This window comes from Branchiostoma floridae, chromosome 9 (genome assembly GCF_000003815.2).
Source record: "Branchiostoma floridae strain S238N-H82 chromosome 9, Bfl_VNyyK, whole genome shotgun sequence".
Lineage (NCBI taxonomy): Eukaryota > Metazoa > Chordata > Leptocardii > Amphioxiformes > Branchiostomatidae > Branchiostoma > Branchiostoma floridae.
This window is the reverse complement of record NC_049987.1, coordinates 19,627,912-19,648,311: the sequence shown is the minus strand read 5'-3', so window position 1 is coordinate 19,648,311 and position 20,400 is coordinate 19,627,912. Positions and strand designations below refer to the sequence as shown.

The 20,400-nt window shown below is 42.3% G+C and overlaps 4 protein-coding genes across 5 annotated transcripts; 3 read left to right on the top strand and 1 right to left on the bottom strand.

Moving 5' to 3' along the window:
• Positions 1-631: 631 nt before the first annotated feature.
• On the top strand, positions 632-5,279 carry LOC118423454. Of its 2 annotated transcripts, none has more exons than XM_035831620.1 (8): positions 632-1,059; positions 1,763-1,963; positions 2,319-2,413; positions 2,731-2,824; positions 3,039-3,104; positions 3,251-3,339; positions 3,467-3,658; positions 4,124-5,279. In XM_035831620.1, exons 1-8 carry the CDS (start codon positions 939-941, stop codon positions 4,829-4,831), a joined length of 1,566 nt encoding a protein of 521 aa, XP_035687513.1. In that variant the 5' UTR covers positions 632-938; the 3' UTR covers positions 4,832-5,279. The 2 variants fall into 2 exon arrangements, with proteins under 2 accessions (XP_035687513.1, XP_035687512.1); XM_035831619.1 differs by having other exon boundaries at positions 635-1,059; positions 1,727-1,963.
• Positions 4,873-7,812, bottom strand: LOC118423471 (2,5-dichloro-2,5-cyclohexadiene-1,4-diol dehydrogenase-like). Its single transcript, XM_035831640.1, has 2 exons — positions 7,338-7,812; positions 4,873-6,641 (listed from the first exon to the last, which is right to left on the bottom strand). The coding sequence occupies exons 1-2, from the start codon at positions 7,492-7,494 to the stop codon at positions 5,998-6,000; spliced, it is 801 nt and encodes a 266-aa protein (XP_035687533.1). The 5' UTR covers positions 7,495-7,812; the 3' UTR covers positions 4,873-5,997.
• A 2,602-nt stretch (positions 7,813-10,414) lies between these two features.
• On the top strand, positions 10,415-14,405 carry LOC118423466. The gene is made up of 3 exons (XM_035831635.1): positions 10,415-10,819; positions 11,940-12,524; positions 12,823-14,405. Exons 1-3 carry the CDS (start codon positions 10,658-10,660, stop codon positions 13,057-13,059), a joined length of 984 nt encoding a protein of 327 aa, XP_035687528.1. The 5' UTR covers positions 10,415-10,657; the 3' UTR covers positions 13,060-14,405.
• Positions 14,406-14,536: 131 nt separating this feature from the next.
• LOC118423470 lies at positions 14,537-18,899 on the top strand. The gene is made up of 3 exons (XM_035831639.1): positions 14,537-14,832; positions 16,543-17,127; positions 17,704-18,899. Exons 1-3 carry the CDS (start codon positions 14,716-14,718, stop codon positions 17,938-17,940), a joined length of 939 nt encoding a protein of 312 aa, XP_035687532.1. The 5' UTR covers positions 14,537-14,715; the 3' UTR covers positions 17,941-18,899.
• Positions 18,900-20,400: the final 1,501 nt, after the last annotated feature.

Below are 20,400 nucleotides of genomic sequence, written 5' to 3'. Positions count from 1 at the left end.
ACCTTTTATTCCCCAAATAGGTCTTTGAATAAAAGTTCAACAGCAAATACAACTGTTGCACCAATTTGACAAAATGTATATATATATCTCCCCCATGTTGTACTGTAATGCATAGATATGATGTTTCTTATTGGTATCTTTTGCTTTAAATTGGTAGATCACACGGTCATATTATGTGTAGCAATTCTGCGGCGATAGCTTGCAGAAAATGGCGAAGAGTCAATGCTTTGATTTAGTCCTCATGATGACCAACACAGTTTACACTAAGGTGACATTGGCCTTGTTTTACAAGTGTGTATCATGACTCACTGGTCAAACGGTCATGTAAAAATCCTTGTACGTGTAAAGAAATTCCCTAAGTCTCTTTTATCAACCAATTAACGACGGTTATATTTCCACGGTTGGTACGAGTAAACATACTGGAATCGAGGAACAGAAACCAACTGGAAGATTTTTCTTCGGCGGACTATCAATATGTGATTCGCATACAAACAACCTCTATATCAGGTTTCTTGGCTTGCCTTCGTGGGGCTTATTGCGTGCTGTTCACCGATTGTTTATCACTTTTCTGATGAGCTTACCATGTGCTGATTTTGGACAGCTACCAGGATCTGGTACGGCCATAAAACTGGTACCGAACAATGTATATGATACGAGGGTAATTCAGAATACTTAGTATGCCAAAAATCCAGCCAAGAAGCCTGCTATGGAGGCGACACTGTAGTTTCGTACTCACTAGCCCGTGAGTCACAGCAAAGGTACGCAGCCATTCATTCGCGTAAGCTTCTTTGTTATCGGGACGCTCGTATTTCAATCACGTGCGTCTGTGTCACGTCAGATATAGCCTCCGGTTACTGACGGCTTCGTGTCCATAAACACGTACAGGCGCTACTGCCACGTTCAATAGGAATGGGTTACAAGACTTTCATCTGGATTGTATGATACTATCTGATGAGAGTTCTAGAAGTGACAGGAATGACATAACGGCTAGTAACATTACGACTTGGTTAATCGAGATGGAATCATCTGAGGGAAAGGATTACTCGGAGCCCGTAGCAGGTACGTAAACAACAGCCGTCTTACGAAAAAGACTCCGGTTCCATTTTTGACGTACTGTGCAAGTTAACTCCTTTAAGGGCTCAAAATTTGGGAATTCTAGTAATCAAATAAACAACGGGAAATGAAATTGCAATTAGATTTTCCCCTCTATATTCAAAGCAGTCATAATTAAGTACCAAAGTTATTCGACGTGCAGGGGGAGGGGGGTAGCACACAGCCTTTGTTGTTACCAAGCCCAACTGGAGTTGCCTTATGTTAGCAAGGCAATTCCGGCAATTCCGGCAATTCTCTTCCATGTATGAAAATCGACACCAATTGGAATTAATGTCAGTGTGGATAGCATACATCTTCGTTTCAATTCTGTCCAAGCAAAGGTGCTACATAGCACTCCTGCATTTTCCATGACGTCGGTGGGTGTATTTTTAATATATTATGTTGGGCATCAAAAGTGAAACTGCCCAAGTCTTAGAATTACCAGACTGAACAAATTAAATCCATACTACTAATTTCTTGTAATTAAAAGTAGATAGTTTCCTACAACGTACAAGTGTTGTTCAGTAATATGGCGTTAAGACATATTGTTTATCGTTGTTCAATGCAGTTCTATCTTATAAACAGATGTTATTGTAAACTGCATTATAGAAAATTAAGGTGAACACATTTACAGATAATACAGATAGCCAACTGGTGCCTTTCAACCAAGCTGTGCAGCAGTACCTCCCGTGTGCACATCAGGCATGTACCGCCGTCGCAGTACCGTATGGACCCCCTCCAGTTTACAACGTGTACAACATCAGTAACCCTGTTGGGATACAGATACAAAGTGAGGGGAGTTCTATGACAGTGGACGGGAAGGATGTTGCCAAGAAGGTCGAGAGCACCAAACACACAGCAACACAGACAGGTAATTATCCTATCCGCTAGTTTTGTTTTCCATTTGTGACATGTTTTATCTTTTTATTTGCTTATTTATTTATTTATCTATTTATTGGTTTGGATGTTCAGTACACACAGCCATGGCTGCCCAACTAGCCTATGACTATGTAGGTAGACACTTGACAGTGTAGACATATTGTAAACGTATGAATGCAAATGTAACTCGTAGCTTTGAAGTGTCGACCAACAAGAAGAAACGTATAAAATACTGTACCTCTTAATCAGGCCCAATTGTTGTAATCTGAAAGCTAGCTTGATTGAATACAAACTTTAGGAAACCAATGCCTCCTTTCACCTTGCAAAAATCAAACTCCTGGACTCAGTGCCAGAATTCTTCTGCAGAGAAAACGATGGCGGTACGCAAGTAAAAGAGGAACTGTTAGGCAGAAAACATGCATATGGCGGAGCTCGGGGAAAGGTATGCCTACAATAATTCATTGTTGTCTGCGAGTAAACAGGAGGCGGTGCTGCTGTACAATTATTCAAGTATTTGCGCAGTGTTGTAAACGTGGAGTATGTCATGAGACGAAGTTCGAATGCGGTAGAATGAATTATCCTCACTTAAAGTTGGTAATAAGTGAACAATAAATCGTTCAATTGTTCCTTGCCTAATATTGTTCGATATATCAACGGATGTTTATGAAATATTTTCTTATGACTCTTTCTTTCATATCATATCGTTGGACGTTTTTCCTTTTCATGTACTTAATAACAATCATTATCGCTACCCAACAGACAGAGAGGCGGGTGAAAGACAAAGAACAAGACATGGGTTTCAAAAATGGCCGACTGTGCATGTTCAAAAGGATGCCCCGACAAGGCACTTTTGGTGAGGAAAAAGTTCACATTGACATCAACTTAATCATATTTTGCCACATCCTTTAACAAGATTGTTAATGGCAGATTTTTAAACACCATCATACACATTTGTCAACACGTACCATACATTGCATCAATATTGGGGTTTAATAATGCTGTTTGTTTATAGCAAGACATTTTTACAAAGCGTTATAACGTCCAAAAATGATTTACATCTTTTTCAGGTGACAAAAAACTGGAGGGTGAATGTCAAACGATAATATCACACATGGAAATACTAGAGGAAGAAGGTAAATATTGTAATAAGGTAATATTCACTTTTTGCATGTGCTTGATATCTGCATTACATCAAATACACTACATGGTGTACCTTTGCCGCAAATTCTCTAGAATAAATGTCAGAGAACCATTGAAAAAATTCCTACATTCTTTACAGGAAAATGGCATAACTACGACCGGTTCTACAGAAGAGTCTGCAGCCACTTTGCAGAAAACCCTGACATCCTCATTCGGATAGTTCTTGAAGTAAGTTTTCATATTTTCCTCCAAGGATGGCTAAGACTCTCAAAGATATTGAGCTACCATGTCTATCATGTATAAATATGGGGTTTATTTTTGTAGACTATAGAAGAGTGTGTCTTGTTATCGACAGAATATCGTTGCTGCGTACTACCGGAATGACCTGGCAGACGGACAACAGAGCATACTGCGGGTACAGGAGTTGATATTCCAGACTCAGGACCCTCACCATCACCAGGCGCACATGCTCTACCTGAAGTCGGCACTGTTTCGCAAGGAGAAGAAGTACAAGGAAGCCGAGAATGCCATTGCCTTAGCACAACAGGTAAAGCACTGAACAAGGACACTTAATAAACGTTCCTCGGTAACTATATCAACGTATTGCTGTTAAGCATTGCTACTGTTTATTTTATTTATTTATTGGTTTGGCTGTTCAGAACACACAACCAGGGCTGCCCAACTAGCCTATGGCTATTACAAAGGGCTAACCCTGCTGACAAAAACAGAGACAATACAATATTGCTACTGTTCAACACCATATTTGAGAATATGAGTGACAATACAAAAGCCTATGCGTTTTGGCAGTAACTGTACTCGGGGGGATGCATAAGTAACTGATCATGGCTTAGCCTAGTAACGTACTCTTGCAAGTAACCAATATCAAAAAGTACTTCATATTTCTGTAGTCAACAGTCTTACTAAATTTTTGCACCTTAACACTTATAGTGTTATAGCTACAATGGTTTGAGCATATTCATACATGGACTAATTATAGATTTTCATCCTTCAGGGTTTGGACCAATTGCAGGTAGGGCGTGACACGGGAGAGATCTGGTATAACGTCGCCGCCCTGTTCGCGCAAGTGCTAAACGAGGAGTGCACGGATCTGGAGATTTCTACAAGCGATTTTCAGGACCATGCCACAGAGGCCTTTCAGTACGCCATACAACACTACAGACAGGGTGGGGAGGAGGACGAGTCGTGTAGGAACAAGCTACGCAGGGCGCACATCCGCCATGCCATGTCTCTACTTGGGTGCTGGTCAGAGGTTCGATCGGCGAACAGATCGGACGATGTGACCGAGGATGACCTGAGACAAGCGGGGGACAGTTTAGACGAAGTGGAGAAAAACTTGTGGGACGGTATCCCAAACCGCATGCGCTACTATTGGCATCTGGCTCGGTCGGACCTGTTCAGGTACAGGAACAGGAGGCAGAGAGCACTGGAGATGGCAGAGGAGGCGCTCGAGATCGCGAAGTCTTCAAAGTTTCCGTCCGAAGTACAATTTGCAGAAGGCCGCGTTGAGCTTCTGTCAAAGCTCATTTCGAACAACAGTAAGGGCAGAAAATCAGATCCAATGTTTGAAGAAACATTTGGAGATGATGACATTACCACTTACAATTGCAACAAGAGGAACATTGTGTTAGCTTTTATAAGCATAGCAGCACTTTGTCTCGCTGTCTGTGTACAGTATCTCTTGTATGATCAACAAATATGACAATCAGAGATCTGTACTTGAATATACATGTATTCTGATTTAGAAGAGACTTCTGATGAAGACAGAGCCGATGAGAAAGTTGAGACAGAGCACAGCAGATATGTTGATAGAAAATGAACAGCCCCAAAAATTGTTCACTTGAGATTTTAAAATTTGGGTATGCAATTCAATCACACCTGTATTTTGTAACCACAGACCTTTCACTATACTGTAATATCTAGATTTCTGAAATTACACATTGTCTGTATGAAATATTATATGAGTGTTTCTATATTACATTGTATATAGATGGAGTGCTAGTTTATCTATTGATTTAGAAATCCTTTGCTTCTTAGGTCATGTTATATATGAACTTAAAATGGTTTCTCATGAAACCAACATATTCCTGTAATTACATTGGTTGGGACTTGGGAGTGCAAAGGCATTAAAACAGTGTGGCACATTCTGAGATTCTGATATGTCCTACTTCCATGGTTCTAGCCCAAAATGCATACAGAAGCAATTCTACTTCATCTTTAAAAATGCATGTTTCTGGATCAAATGTTGGCAAATATGCATACACCTCAGCTGTCAGCTACACAACAAAGACATGCTGTAAATGGGTCACAACAAATAATATGTGACATCTCTACAACTCCAGCATCATATAATACTACAAGCAACATATTTCCAAAAAAAATATAAACCATATATTTGCCGCTTTCTGTATATTCCTGCCATTCTAATTTCAGTCTGCATGCAAATTGTAGGTTGCTTATTATTATCTAATACCCTATCTAGGCTTAAGTTCAATCTTTGTAAAAACAAAGCTTAACGAGTCCTCATTTGCCATGTCCTCATTTGCTATGTTTTCCACTGTTTGGGGACCATTCTGCTATTTAGTATCATAATGGCTATACCACTACAATATCTGCACTGCACATTCTTATCTCCACTTAGTCTACATTTTACATATAATATGAATATTTGCCTAGAGATTTCAGGCTGCAGGTGGGCCCAAGAAGCTTGTCAATCATTCTGTTGTTATCACTTTGAATGGTAAGAGAAGGGAGGCTATCTCCCTCAGTGCATTTTGTGTCTTGTTCCTTTTACCCTGCCCAGTTTATGGACAGCATGCCATTTTTGGGAGGGGGCATTCTTTTTTCTATCTTTTTGCAGCATCATTCCTATCTGCCCCCAGCAATGTTCAGGTACTCCCCTGTAGTGAATGGACAGGCATCACTGCACAGCCAGACAACAGCCTCGGCCACCTCCTCTGGTGCAGCGACCCTGCCCACGGGGTAACTAGCATCCGTCTTCGCCTGCCAGTCTGGCCACTGGGCCTCGAACCGGCCCCGCATGGGCGTGTCTGTCGTACCAGGGCACACAGCGTTCACGCGGATCCCATCCTTAGCGTACTCCTGTGCCACTGTCTTGGTCAGTCCGATGATCCCCCACTTTGACGCGCAGTACGGCGTGAACTCGGGCATCGAGTCGAGTCCTGCGATGCTACTGGAGTTGACGATGCTCCCGCGTTGCCCTTGGAAACGACACAGGTCGGGTTTGCCCGCCCATTTTGCCGGGTCGCTGATGACTCGCTCCTGTTTGAGCATCTGGGCGACCTCGTACTTCACGCACAGCCACATCCCCTTCAAGTTCACGTTCATGACCCTGTCAAACATGTCTTCTGGGTAGTCCACGATTTTCTCACGAGCGCCCTCGATGCCGGCGTTGTTGAAAGCGCAGTCGATACGGCCAAACTGTTTGACTGTGGTATCAACCATCGCCTGGACACTGGCAGTGTTGCTGACATCTACCTGCACAGCTAGACCTGGATAGATGAATAAAGGAAGGAATGCTAGTAAAAAACTACGGCTTTAATATGAAAGAAGAAAGAAATAGAGCTGCACAGCTATAGGATGTCCAGAAGTTGAGATACCAAAACAAAAACTTCTGCTGTAGTTCAGTAACAAGCCGCTGGGTCACAATCTAATCACTTCAAGATCTCATCAGTACCTGTCCAAAAATACATGCCAAAAATCAATACAATCTATCCAGGATTTCTGAAGTTATACTGTCCATCCACAGAAACGCAAACATACATACGCTCACTATTGTACAAAAACAAAACTACCTTGCTTGGCGAGGTAACAATGTGCAGGTGTGCCTAATTCTGCGTCGGTGCCATGACATGGTATTAAAGATTGTAATTCTGCTTCATTTAAGGGGGGGGGGCACACATTCGTATATATTCAATACCGTATGAGGTTCCTATGGAGGCCTCTACCAGGCCCCACAGGTCACTGTAGAAAAAAGTCGAAACTAGACAAATGTAGATAACATGACAAAGGAGTTAGCTGGCCGAGGAGTATGGTTTGAGACCCAGCTAACTCGTATGGCATATCAATTGTTTACATTTGTCCAATCTACTTTTCTAGCGCCCTGTGGAGCCTGGTAGAGGCTACAGACTTCCATACGGACCTCGTACGCACAATATATACGCACGTGTGAAACAACCTTAAGAGACCTGGAGTTTTCAGCATGCCGACCGTCTCCCGTGCACTGGCCTCGTCAATGTCGGCGACGGCGCAGTGGTAGCCGAGCTCGGCGAACCTGACGGCCGTGGCCCGCCCGATGCCACTCCCCCCGCCCGTCACCAGGGCCACGCACTTGCCGGACGCCATGCTGAAAGGTGTGCAATACTTGATAAAACGTCCTTCTTCTTCTTCCTTGGCAATACGTATATCTAGAATAGAGACAATAAGTGTGCAGCACGTATATATTGTATCTAGAATTGACACAATACACGTATGAAATAATATGAAATAGAAACTATCCTAAGCTCAGACGTCTAACTTTTGTGTACATTTTCAACCACGCCCCCCTCCCAAGCGAGGCTTCGAAAAATTATATCGCCCCTTTCCGCGGTGCGAGCACTGAGGGTTTCCGAGAGACCACTCAAGAAAATTCATAGATCAAGAAGGAGTTCTAGCCGTTTGCTCTATTCTGCCGGTACTGAATAAATGCAGCAAAGCGAAACACAATTTGTGAGAAAGTGTTTTTACCTGTTTATCCACGGGTGAAACAAGGGGTCACGGGTGAAAAGTCACCAGACAATACCATTATCGGGCAGGGGTAGGTGGGATACGATAGTACATGTAAATGTTACAATATATAAATAACAGCACCCAGTTAAAATTTCCTGAGGCTGTTGAAGATACGTCATAAAATATTATAAGACTTTGAATTTTTATTAAGTTGCCATAGCAAAGTCGTGTCACTTCTTGCCAAAAATAAACCCCTGGGTGCGAAGGCGGGAGTTCATCCAAGCCTTTCTTCCTTTTGTAAATCTGTAAATCTTGAAATGTTCGCCGAGGAAGCTAAGGTTAACGTTTATCTTCGCGGTTTTCTCGCTAATCTTTCTACCGCTAAATCATGATTCCACGAAAACGACTTTTGTCGTAACGTTAAGGCAACCTAAGCAATATCACATTGTTAAAAGTGGAAATATTCTGAATAAGGCAGTATGTATAATATTGACATCTAATGCACTATTTTAGCACATTTACATCATTATTTCATAAATTGAGCCGTTAAATACAGCGGGGGGAATGAGTTGCACAGGGATTCCAGATCAAGTCCTTATTTTTTTTTTGGGGGGGGGGGTACAATAATAAGGAATATCCGTGCCTTGTCTATGGGCTGTTTTTAACTTCACAAAGTATCAAATTATGCCGTGAATGTGAGAATAAAGTGCAGTGGATGTCAATATCATGCAGATTGCCTTATTCAGAATATTTCCACTTTGACGCTGTAATATTGCTTAGGTTGCCTTAACCTCCTAACAAACCCCCATTCCCAAGATTCGAGCACTCATAAACGGTTTGTTACATCCCGTTCTTACCTTTGCAGCTTCGGAAACTTTTATCATAATGCTTTCGGGTCTGTCTGTGTGCTGGAACAGAAATACGTTGTACAGTACTACAGCACAAAAAGCATTCCGTGCATTACTTTGTAAAACCTTATTTATGTAAACATTACAAGATACAAAGGCAGAACCGAGCGGGAGATCTGCTACAGTAGCGGTATGCAGGTCCGATTGTTTACCCTTTTTTAATGGCCATACCATTGTCGTGGCAGTAACAGTAGGTGCACAAATATCCATGGCATGAATGTTTGTTTAACAGATTATTATCAGTGTTCAGTAAAGAAGTCACGCACAGGCATATTTGTTAGATCTGAACGCTTACTTGGCTAAAAGCCATGCTTTTTTGTCACGCATTGTATACAATGTCATTTACTAGAAGAAATAATGACGATCTTACCCTTTTAAACAACTGCTACTTCATAATCTATACCAAAAACGTAACTAAGTATGATGAGTATATAGTGTTGGAATTGAACCAGAAGGAGATCTACTGGAACTGTGTGGCGTCGGGCGTGGCGTAACTGGTAGAGCTTTCGTCTTGGAATCTTTAGGTCCTGAGTTTGATCCCCACCGTGCCTCCGACGTTGTGCCCTTGGGAAAGGCACTGTACACGTACTTTCCCACTTCACCCAAAATGGGTACCTGACTTCGGTCGGGGAGGTAAAAAGACTACGTTTACCTTCTGTCTGTACCGTGTGTGTGGCACTGTTAATAAAAGTTACAAAAACTTGTGCAGTGCCGCATTGTCCTCATCTGTCCAAAAGCAAATAGAAAAAAAAAAATTGTTATCAAATAGTAAAACGTTAACTCGATACCCTATCACCCGGCGGCAGGCTAGAGGCCCTGGTCCAACAGTTGTATATATGACGTTACTGACACAAAATGGATTAGCCACCTAATTTGGTGAGTTTTCCTAAGATTCAGTTGGCAACAATTTCACACAGTATGAAAAATTTTCGATTTTTCGTGTTGCCGTTTGTTGACAGGCATTTTTGACGAAAATCACTAATTTCGGTTCTGACTGAATTTTTTACGTTTATTTGCTATATTACTGCTATTTTCTTACATGGATAAAATCTTATGTTATCTCGAATACCTTTCATAATTCAATATGCATAAATCATGATTTAATGACGTCCGCTGTACGTCATTGATGTTGCTATTGGCAACACAAGTTATTAAACATTGTTTATTCTGTTATCGGCACTTGCTGTAACATTTTGTAGCATACCTTGAAGTTTTCTGGCAGTACTCTTTTTTCATGGTTCCAGCCAATACAATCCAAATGATGATGTCATAAATACGCCATACTGCGTCGAAATAGCGTCAAAGTTTGTAAAATCTTTAGATATTATTTCTTTATGAATATACAAAAAATTGGTGGTCATATGATAAGTATTTTAAGAATTACAGGAGTTAGAGGGGGAGGGCCTAAAAAGCCCCCCCCCCCTCCAGGGTTGACCAAAAAAACGGTATGATTACACCTTTCTCACGCGGCAGCCATGATAGATCTAAATCGAGTTCAATGAGGCAAACAAAAGACTGTCCATCATACTTAATAGTTCAACCAATGATAGCATGGAAATTAGAAAATTGACCAATAAGAGAATGGCTGCATGTCCGTCAAATATTTGCATTATTATGTTTTTATTTTGCATCTCTTAAGGGATCAGTACTCGAGTCTAAATTGCTACATATTTCGCTGCATAACACTAGTTATAATATTTATTATTTGATCTTATATTGTAAAAATGTGTGTGGTCTGGGGAAAAATTAAATGTGAGCTGATTTTCGAAATAAGTTTTGTCTGTTTGCCTCATTGACCTCATTGCCGCCACGGGAGAAAGGTCATGGTCCTGAGCTCTATGGAAAGGTGTGGTTGAAGGGTCACCGAGCCTGACATCTCGTCACAATTATGCATGAAGCATACAGTTGCTTGGGCCACAGGTATTCTTGTTGCGGACATGGCGACTTTGCTGAGAAAAGGACAGCAATGTTGGTATGGATTCCGAGGGCTGGCGTCTTTCCATAGACAGGGCGTCACAGCAGTCACCGACCTCCCTGACAAGGACGCAGAGACGGTATGTGGAGACATGTTGAAGTCTATATTTCACTATTAGCTAGTCAACAAAACAGCGTCATAATCCACAACAAGGTCCTGAGCACGGCCTTGTCATTGTGTTATATATCTCTTGAAACTTCAACCGAGGCTGCCGAATTAACAGGGTGGTTATTGTCAGATTACTTGATTGCATATTCACGTTGGACAGACTGGCTTTGTTGGTGGCAACATGTTGGACCCATTCCTACAACGATTATCTAGCTATATGGTTCCCGATGATTCAGACTACATACAGTCTCGGAAACGTAAATATAAAGTACCAAATTAACATATTATCGTAGTATTGAAATATCGTGTGATACTGCTCATTGTGGCTTCTTGTCCATATTCTAATCATTTAGTCCCCGCGAAGCTAAAGAGAACGTAAGCAATCCAATTAAGTACAGGTGAAACCTGACAGGTGATAATTAGGGATACCTCGTATGCATTTAAACGAGAAGAACACGCAAACACAAACTGGAAGCCAAGACTCCGTCAGTGCACAAACGTCCCACTTACACCCAATATCATTCCCCATACCTAACATGTGAGACGCCTTCTGTACTGTAGCGGAGGACTACATGATTGAGATACAGTCAGAGTTAAAGAGTGGATAAATGGGGGACATTTGCCTCAAGTTTACTCTGTCAGCTGTAGTGAGGTGTGGTTGAGAGTTAATTGCAGATGACTACAGTGTTTGGATTTGGTCTGCTGTAACCAATCCAGCTTAAGGCTACCTACGCTTGTCAAGATTTGCCTATTAACGTGTTTAAATTAACCTGTCATCATTTACAGTATATGCACGAACTTAAAGAAAGACGACTTCTCTAAAAAGTACTGACTTTATTTCAAAGACAAAGGTGGAAAAGTCTGACCAGACAGTCATAACTCATGCTGAAATAGGAAGGGTACCATGCAGGCTATCACATAGCGCGTTAAAGAATAAAGTTTTAACAGGTATCTTGATTTGTTTGTTTATTTTTTCATTTATTCATTCATTGCAGCAACTGTGAGAGAATAACGACATGAACAAGCTACGTAAGTCGATAAGATGTAAAAAGACACTCATTGATTCATTAAATTATTCATTCTTTTTTTAGGGACTGCAAGAAAATACAAAAACCGCACCAACTGCTGCGCTGGATAAAAGTCAGTTCAACGTCCGAGTGGTCACCAAACACATCGAGGTTCAGTCTACAGCTGACCGCACCCCTCTGACAGACGACAGGCCGCTCGTGCTGCTCTTCGCATGGCTGTACGCCAGCAGGAAAGTGTTGAACAAGCATCGCGCCTTGTACCACCGGCGGGGCTACGACGTTCTGACGGTGAAGGGGGACCCTCGGTACACCTTCTCACCGAGAGGGTTTGGAAAGAAGATCGCCGTAGACGCTCTGAAGTTCCTGAAGGCAGAGGCCAATCCGAATCAACCGTATATCGTTCACAGCGTGTCCGTCGGGTTCGCTCCGTACACCTTTATGCTGGAGTACGCGCGAGAAAATACAGAATATGGCGCGTTTCCGGATAGAGTTGTGAGTCATGTGTTCGACGGTGTGATCGGGGACACAAAGAGATCGGCAATCGGAGTCGGGAAGTCCATCAAAAATCCTGTGGGGAAACTCCTATACACTGCCGGGGTGTGGAGCTACTTCACTTACATACCAGGAGTGCAGAAATCACACGATTTCGTGAGTACTTAATTTAATTTGTCTATTTGTTTGTTTTATTTCGTCCTTTATTTGTTAGTTGATTATGGTTGGTTCGTTGTTAGATGGTCGGTGGTACTACAAAGCGTCTGTGCTTTCATTTGTCTTTGTCTATGTGCGCATGTGCGTTACAAAGAAAATTTTGGCGAAAGCAAATCAACAATAGTTAAGATCAAATTCTCATGTTGAGCTTGAGTTCTTCGAAGTGAATTATCAGTATTTGTCACGTTAGATTTTTCATCGGACTTAATACCAGAAATACATTCCTGTGTCTCCTCAGTACCGCTCATATTGGGAAACAAACCTCCCAAAGTCGCCGATTCTGCTGTACGGTTGCCATAATGATCCGATGTCCACCAAAGAGTACAATGAGCACTGCGTCGAGGGTTGGCGGCGGCAGGGCCACGACGTCCGGCTGCAGTTCTGGGAAGACTCCGCCCACTCCAACCACATGAGGCTGCACAGAGACGAGTACGTCCGCGCCTTAGACAACTACCTGGATACTTTAGAACTGTGAATTTGGTAAGAGAATAATTTCATCAGGTTGGAAAATACCCGGATAACAGGGTTCTTTAGATTGAATCACAATGAAGATGTACACAGTCACAGTCAGCGTTTGAAATAAGAAACGAGACTGCTCAAAGACGAACACGTCAATGCCTTGAATAACTGCATACAGTGTTTAACAAACCTACACACGGTGTATGTGCGACTATACTCAAACTTGTACTAATATTAAGGACCACCTGGTCATTGTGGTCTTCAAGGTTACCATGCCCATTGACCAAAGAATCGATATCCTGTATCCATCCACTTTGTGTAGCCGTCTTCTTTAATACCCTTGAGTTGTCTATGTAGTCAGGTTTGACTTTGTTGTGGCAAATCCACTGTTAGTATAAAACTAACTATAGTGCAGCAATTTGCTAGTTTAATGGTTGACGAGGTCGAAGACTTAAAGAAAACTGATTGACCGGTAACTAGTTAAAGCACTGCGAGACTACACTAACGGCTTTTATCTCCAAGCAGATCCTCGGCGATGGACAGATAAATTTTATTTACTGAGACAATCTTCTTTGGTCAAGCAAGCACCGTTTGCCACCGTATGGAACTTGCTTAGTCAATGGAAATTGTTTCGGTACATAGATACTGCCTGTCCGCCACCTAGGATCTGCTTGAAGATTACAACAACTTAACAAGACAGGGAAGGAACAATACACTTAATTGCAGAAGCGACACCTTGTGGTATTTTTGCGCATATCAGACTTGTTGCACAAATACTGTATTGCTCCAGCCTTTTGAAGACAGCATATTGTTCTCAAACCTAGCATGCTGTGCGAGTTTTTCACGTGATACGTTGCGTTCATGTGATAAGGTTTGAAAACATTGTTGAATGTTGATTCAATCAGTCAATTAAGTTCTGTGTAAGGTACCTTTAGGATATAGGTACCACCTTCATATGATTGACCTGTACATTCAACCAATTTTGAACAAAGTTGCATCATTATTTCGTATTCGGTGTGTTTATGAACTATGTAAAAATAACACCATCACAATTTCCACTTAAAATGGACAATTCAGTGTGGACATTACACGTACTGTACTGTACTGTACTGTACTGTGCTGTACTATAATGTGCTGTACTTTACACGTATGAGGTGCTTCCGGTTTTGATATTTCGTGTTCTGGACAAGCCACAATCACGATTTTTAGTTGGTAGACAGCTCCTGTTTTTGGCAAGAAGTGACACAAGTTTGCTCTGGCAGCTTGTTCAATCTGATTTACCGAGTTTATAATCACTGAGTTTATCCATCACACATGTAGCAAACCTGTCAGACAAAGAACAGTAAATAAACACTGCTTCCCTCGCTGGAACTCCATCAATCTGTGACCGAATGTTCGAGAATTTCAGGATGTTCTAATAAGCCTAATGCCTTTAGCCCCCAGGGCTGCCTGACCGACATTCTATCAGTGCTGAAAGCATTCAAGAGTAAAGAATCTCAGCTAACAAAACATACTATTGATCACTGAGTGGATCTAATTTGTACCCCACGGCACAAAGTTGTCGTCCTATAGAGAAGTATGACCCGTTTGTCTACTCGGCTACGTCATCTAGTTTGACATTTGCGGCACACGTATGCACCAGGCCTAGATTGGATCACACTTGTGTCAGAACATGGCGGCTTTGCTGAGAAAAGGACGGCAATGTTGGTGTGGTGTCCGAGGGCTGGCGTCTTTCCATAGACAGGGCGTCACAGCAGTCACCGACCTCCCTGAGAAGGACACTGAGACGGTATGTGGAGAAAAGTAGAAGTCTATATTTCACCATTTAGCTAATACTATCAACGTCATAACACACAACACGTTCATTGTAGGTCCTGAGCACGGCCTATTTGACCTTGTATTATTTGTCTCCTGAAACTTCCGCCGAGTCAAACAGGGTGGGTAGTTTGTCAAAGAATTAGAAGTTCATTGCAGATTCACAGTGGACAGACTGGCTTCGCTAGTGGCGAAATGCTGGACCGATTCCTACAATGTAGGGTTCCGATTCAGATTACATACAGTCACGGACACGTACAACTCGTAAATATACCAAGGTAACAATTAACATAACCGTGTGATTCAACTCATCGTGGCTTCTGGACCAGAGTTTAAGTTTGGATAAAGAGTGACAATGAGGGACGTACTCCGACGTCATGGACGTCAAGCGTAACGTGTCAAAAAAGTATAAATCTTGATTTGTCGGTATTGACATTTTTTGTTCAGGACGTGTTGTGTGTTGTTTTGAGTGGAGTGAGGTTTTCGAGGAGACGTGGGTAAATTTATCATAATCTACTGTGGCTGTTTCGTCGCCTCTACCTACAGGTGGACTCTCACTGCACTTGGGGCACAGGTGCGGCACTGCGGGGTTTCGCTCACTTTGGCACTATTAAGTTGTTTTCGCGATGTTCTATGATTTAGATATTGCGTAATACGTAAAAGTATGACTTAGAAGACAACAAAATATACAAAACGGAAGAAAATTTGTTCTTTATCTCTAAAATTCGTTGAGTCATCTACGAACTCCGCAGTGCCGCAAGTGTCCACCTTACCTACCTACCTCGTCCCCTGACCTCCGGGTCGTTGGGGGAACAAGGTCGGCCACTACAGTAAGCAAAACACTGCCCAGGGCCACGCTGACTTAATCTTATGGACGACTTTCCTGGGAAACCCCAAAACTTATGAGCGAGGGTGAAAAGAAGAAAAATCCAGCAAAAGAAAAAGCTGCAAAAAAAAGCTGCTAAACCACAGGATTAAATATTCAGTTCATTCTTTTCCAGGCTTGGATTGTCTTATATGTTCACCTCCAGATGACCGTTTAATAGGAACAATCGTCGCCATTTCAGTGACATGTTTTTATTGCCATTCTTGTTTCAAGAGGGAACAAGGGCGCTGTGGTCCCATGCCCTGACCATATGCCCCTTAATTAACATGGGAAGCAGATCCTCTGGCAAACATAGACTTATGATTAACCAGGGATGCTATTGGCCATGTCATCCATATAGTTAAGTCAGCATGAGTTTATATGCTGTCGGGTGTAGTGACGCACGGGGGAGAGTTAATTACACATGGCTGCAGTGTTTGGAACTGGTCTGTTGCTTTCGTAACCGATCCAACTTAGGCTGCGTAAGCTTGTCAAGATTTGCCTATTAACGTGTATTGATTGACCTGTTCTTAATTTAAGTTTATGTACGAACTGAAAAAAAGCATCCTCTAAAATTTACCAACTTTATTTCAAAGGTGGAATAACTTGCAGACAAGTGACCGGAGCAGGAGCGAACTAGAGCTAGAATAGTGCGGATACCAGGCGATCACTTACCAAGTTAGATCTTCACAGATATCTTCATTCGCTCGTTCATTTCTTCCTTCCTTCATTCATTTTCAGCATCTGTGGGAGAGTAACGACATGGACAAGCCAAGTCGATGAGACTTAATTCATTTTATTTTCATTCCATAATTGTAGAGACTGCACGACAATACAAAAGCCGCACCAACTACTGCACTCGATAAAAGTCAGTTCAACGTCCGAGTGGTCACCAAACACATCGAGGTTCAGTCTACAGCTGACCGCACCCCTCTGACAGACGACAGGCCGCTCGTGCTGCTCTTCGCATGGCTGTACGCCAGCAGGAAAGTGTTGAACAAGCATCGCGCCTTGTACCACCGGCGGGGCTACGACGTTCTGACGGTGAAGGGAGACCCTCGGTACGCCTTCTCACCGACGGGGTTTGGAAAGAAGATCGCCGTAGACGCTCTGAAGTTCCTGAAGACAGAGGCCAATCCGAAACAACCGTACATCGTTCACAGCGTGTCTGTTGGGTTCGCTCCGTACGCAATGATGCTGGAGCACGCGCGAGAAAATACAGAATATGGCGAGATTCCAGGCAGAGTCGTGAGTCAGGTGTTTGATGGTGTGATCGGGGACACGAAAGGGGCGGCAATCGGAGTCGGGAAGTCCCTCAAAAATCCTGTGGGGAAACTCCTGTACACTGCCGGGGTGTGGAGCTACTTCACTTACATACCAGGAGTGCAGAAATCACACGATTTCGTGAGTATTTAACCCAATTTTTATTTGGGGGGGGGGTCTGTCTGTCGGCCCTTTGGTTGTTACTTTCTTTATTTGTTTATTTGTTGGTTGCTTGGTTGGTTAGTTGCTAGTTGGCCGGTAGTACGACAAAGCGAAAGTACCTTCTGCCAAAAAGCAGTTGCTCAAGCAACTGAATGTGATTTGGAAACTGTAAGACATTTCAACTTGCGGCCACTAGTTTGACACTGTCTGACCGTTTCCAAATCATATTCAGTTGCTTGTATAACTCCTTTTGGTATATCTTATTACCTGGATGTCTAACCTTCATAGACGAATGTGCTTCCATTTGTCTGTGTCTATGTGCGCATGTGTGTTGCAAAGATATCTTTGGCGAAAGCAAATCAACAATACACATGTAGTTAAGATCAATTTCACATGTTGAGCTTGACTTCTTATAAGTGATTTTATTAGTATTTGTTACGTTAGATTTTTCAAAGGACTGAATACTAGGAAAAACCATAAAATGTATAGAATACAACGTCACCATGAGGATATTGCCGACATGATTTTCACGACGACATTTCTGTTTCTCCTCAGACCCGCTTAAATTGGGAAACAAACCTCCCGAAGTCGCCGATTTTGCTGTACGGTTGTCATAACGACCCGATGTCCACCAAAGAGTACAACGAACGCTGCGTCGAGGGTTGGCGGCGGCAGGGCCACTACGTCCGGCTGCAGTTCTGGGAAGACTCCGTCCACTCCAACCACATGAGGCTGCACAGAGACGAGTACGTCCGCGCCTTAGACAACTACCTGGATACTTTAGAACTGTGAATTTGGTCCTGAACTAATTCTATTAGCTTGGAAAATACCGGGAAAACAAGGTTATTTAGATAATGAAGGTATATAAAACCACAACCAGCGTTTCAAATACGAAACGAGACTGCTCAAAGACGAACACGTCAATGCCTTGGATAACTGCATACTTACGAACTGTAAATACAGTCTTTAACAAACCTACACACGGTGTATGTGCGACTATACTCAAACCATAGTAATATAATAAATAGTAATAACCACGCATGTGTAAGGGCGAGCTGGCCATTGTGGCCTTTAGGTTAGTTTTCCCATTGACCAAAGAATCCTGTTATATAGTAACCATCTCCCTACTGTAGCCGTCTTCTTTAATACCATTGAGTTGTCACTGTAGTGATGTTTGACTTACTTCTGGCAAATCCACTGTTAGTACTGCTAGTTTTAATGGTTGACGAGGTCGAAGGCTTTAAGAAAACATTTCGAACGGTAATTAGTTAAAGAACTACAAGACTACAATTAGTCTAACAGCTTTAGTCTCCAAGCAGATCCACGGTAACGTACAGGCAGTAGCTAAATTTTATTGACTGAAACAGTCTCCTTTGGCCAAGCAAGCACCGTTCAGTGCCACCATATGGAGCTTGCTCAGCCAATTGAGATTGTTTCGGTACATAGATACTGCCTGTCCGCCACCCAGGATCTGCTTGAAGATTATAAAAACTCAACAAGACAGAGATTGAGAGAAGGAACAATATTAATGCACTTGAAAAGGCGACACCTTGTGGTAGTTTTACGCATATCAGGCTTGTCGCACAAATATTGTATTGCTCCAGCCTTTAAAGACAGCATATTGTTCTCAAACCTAGCATGCTGTGTGAGTTTTTACGGGCCGGATACATTGCGTTTCCTTTTGAGCAAATGTTAGTATTTGTGATAATGTTTGAAATAAATGATTGCTGAATGCTGATTTAATCAGTCAATTAGGTTCTGTGTAAGGTACCATTAATTAAGGGTTAATGACCCGCCCCGAGGTGTATATGGTGTCATAACGCCTGGTCCTTTGCTATGACCACCGAATAAAACCACCGAGTGAGCGAAGCGAACGAAGTGGTTTTATGAGGTGGTTATAGCAAAGGACCAGGCGTTATGACACCATATATACCGAGGAAAAGGTGGGTCATTAACCCTATTATCATATAGCCTATAGCTACCCACACTGACCCATTTAAGAGTAGATTAGAGTAGAGTAGAGTTTCCAGTTGAGTAGGAGCGACAAATTCTTTTCTAAAACATACATCTTTTATTCAGTATATACATTTGAACAGTGAATTTGAACAACATAAAACTTGTACGTGAAATGTATTTCTGTTCCAAGGCTTAAAATAAGAACAAAGTCGATTCATTATGTTACAAACTGTTGCACGCTCCGTATTTCTGCACTCGCCCATTCTCCAGTTTGTCGAGTTCGTTCGTATCAGGCGCTAAATCTCTGCCGGCTTTCCTGAGGTATTCCGGGATCCCTGTGCTTCACAGCTCTTGAGAATCTCGTTCACTATAGCTACGAACCCAGACACGACTTCTCCGAAGAAAGGTAGCATTTTGGTCCTCCAGCGCCATGACCGCTACTCAATGGCGGACCGTGGTGTTATTGTCGTCTGAACTTGAATGGGCGGGGGTGCAAATAATTTTATTTTCCATTTGCAGTTTAAATTGGACATGACTTGAAATTGATTTTATTGTCTTAAATATTATAGGTAATTCAATGTTGTTTTAAGACAGCAAATGTTTTCTTTGAACAAAGAAACACGCACTACCGATGCTAATAGAGGGAGCCATCCCCCCTGCCATGCCTGTACTTATTCCCCTATCTTGGCAGATGGACGATTCCTGGATATCTCATTCTGATTGTCCAGCGTCCTGTTTGCCTGTCCTCCTGATTGGTTTAAATTTTCAAAAGTTTTATCACATATGTGATAATCAAATATTTAATGCACGGCTGTTACGGCGTCATAACCAGCATGAAATGGGGCCCTCTGATTGGCCCACGTCCCCTGGCTATATGATAATATCAAAATAACACGTACACCATCACAGTTAACACTTGGAATGGACAATTCAGTGTCGGCCGTGAACAACGTTGTGCTGTACTGAACTGTACACTAAGTCTTGTAAAAGGCAGTGCTTATGGTTTTGATATCTCGTTTTCTGGACAAGCTTTGATCACGAATTTTGGTAGATAGCTCTGGTTTTTTTGGCAAGAAGTGACACAAGTTTGCTCTAGCAGCTTGTTCAATCTGATTTACCGAGTTTATAATCACTGAGTTTATCCATCACACATGTAGCATACCTGTCAGACAAAGAACAGTAAATAAACACTGCTTCCCTCGCTGGAACTCCATCAATCTGTGGACGACTGTCCCAGTAATTTAGGATCTTTTAAGCCCAATACCCCCAGCCCCCAGGGAGTCTGCTCGACCCACT

What these genes read in the sequence shown, in the direction of transcription:
- LOC118423470 (XM_035831639.1), top strand. Translation starts at nt 14,716, where the DNA reads ATGGCGGCTTTGCTGAGAAAAGGACGGCAATGTTGGTGTGGTGTCCGA. An exon ending in CTGAGAAGGACACTGAGACG is followed by an intron (nt 14,833 to 16,542) that starts GTATGTGGAGAA and finishes CCATAATTGTAG; the next exon opens with AGACTGCACGACAATACAAA. An exon ending in TGCAGAAATCACACGATTTC is followed by an intron (nt 17,128 to 17,703) that starts GTGAGTATTTAA and finishes GTTTCTCCTCAG; the next exon opens with ACCCGCTTAAATTGGGAAAC.
- LOC118423466 (XM_035831635.1), top strand. Translation starts at nt 10,658, where the DNA reads ATGAAGCATACAGTTGCTTGGGCCACAGGTATTCTTGTTGCGGACATG. An exon ending in CTGACAAGGACGCAGAGACG is followed by an intron (nt 10,820 to 11,939) that starts GTATGTGGAGAC and finishes TTCTTTTTTTAG; the next exon opens with GGACTGCAAGAAAATACAAA. An exon ending in TGCAGAAATCACACGATTTC is followed by an intron (nt 12,525 to 12,822) that starts GTGAGTACTTAA and finishes GTGTCTCCTCAG; the next exon opens with TACCGCTCATATTGGGAAAC.
- LOC118423454 (XM_035831619.1), top strand. Translation starts at nt 939, where the DNA reads ATGATACTATCTGATGAGAGTTCTAGAAGTGACAGGAATGACATAACG. An exon ending in ACACACAGCAACACAGACAG is followed by an intron (nt 1,964 to 2,318) that starts GTAATTATCCTA and finishes TCCTGGACTCAG; the next exon opens with TGCCAGAATTCTTCTGCAGA. An exon ending in ATGGCGGAGCTCGGGGAAAG is followed by an intron (nt 2,414 to 2,730) that starts GTATGCCTACAA and finishes GCTACCCAACAG; the next exon opens with ACAGAGAGGCGGGTGAAAGA.
- LOC118423471 (XM_035831640.1), bottom strand. Translation starts at nt 7,494, where the DNA reads ATGGCGTCCGGCAAGTGCGTGGCCCTGGTGACGGGCGGGGGGAGTGGC. An exon ending in CGGCATGCTGAAAACTCCAG is followed by an intron (nt 6,642 to 7,337) that starts GTCTCTTAAGGT and finishes TCATCTATCCAG; the next exon opens with GTCTAGCTGTGCAGGTAGAT.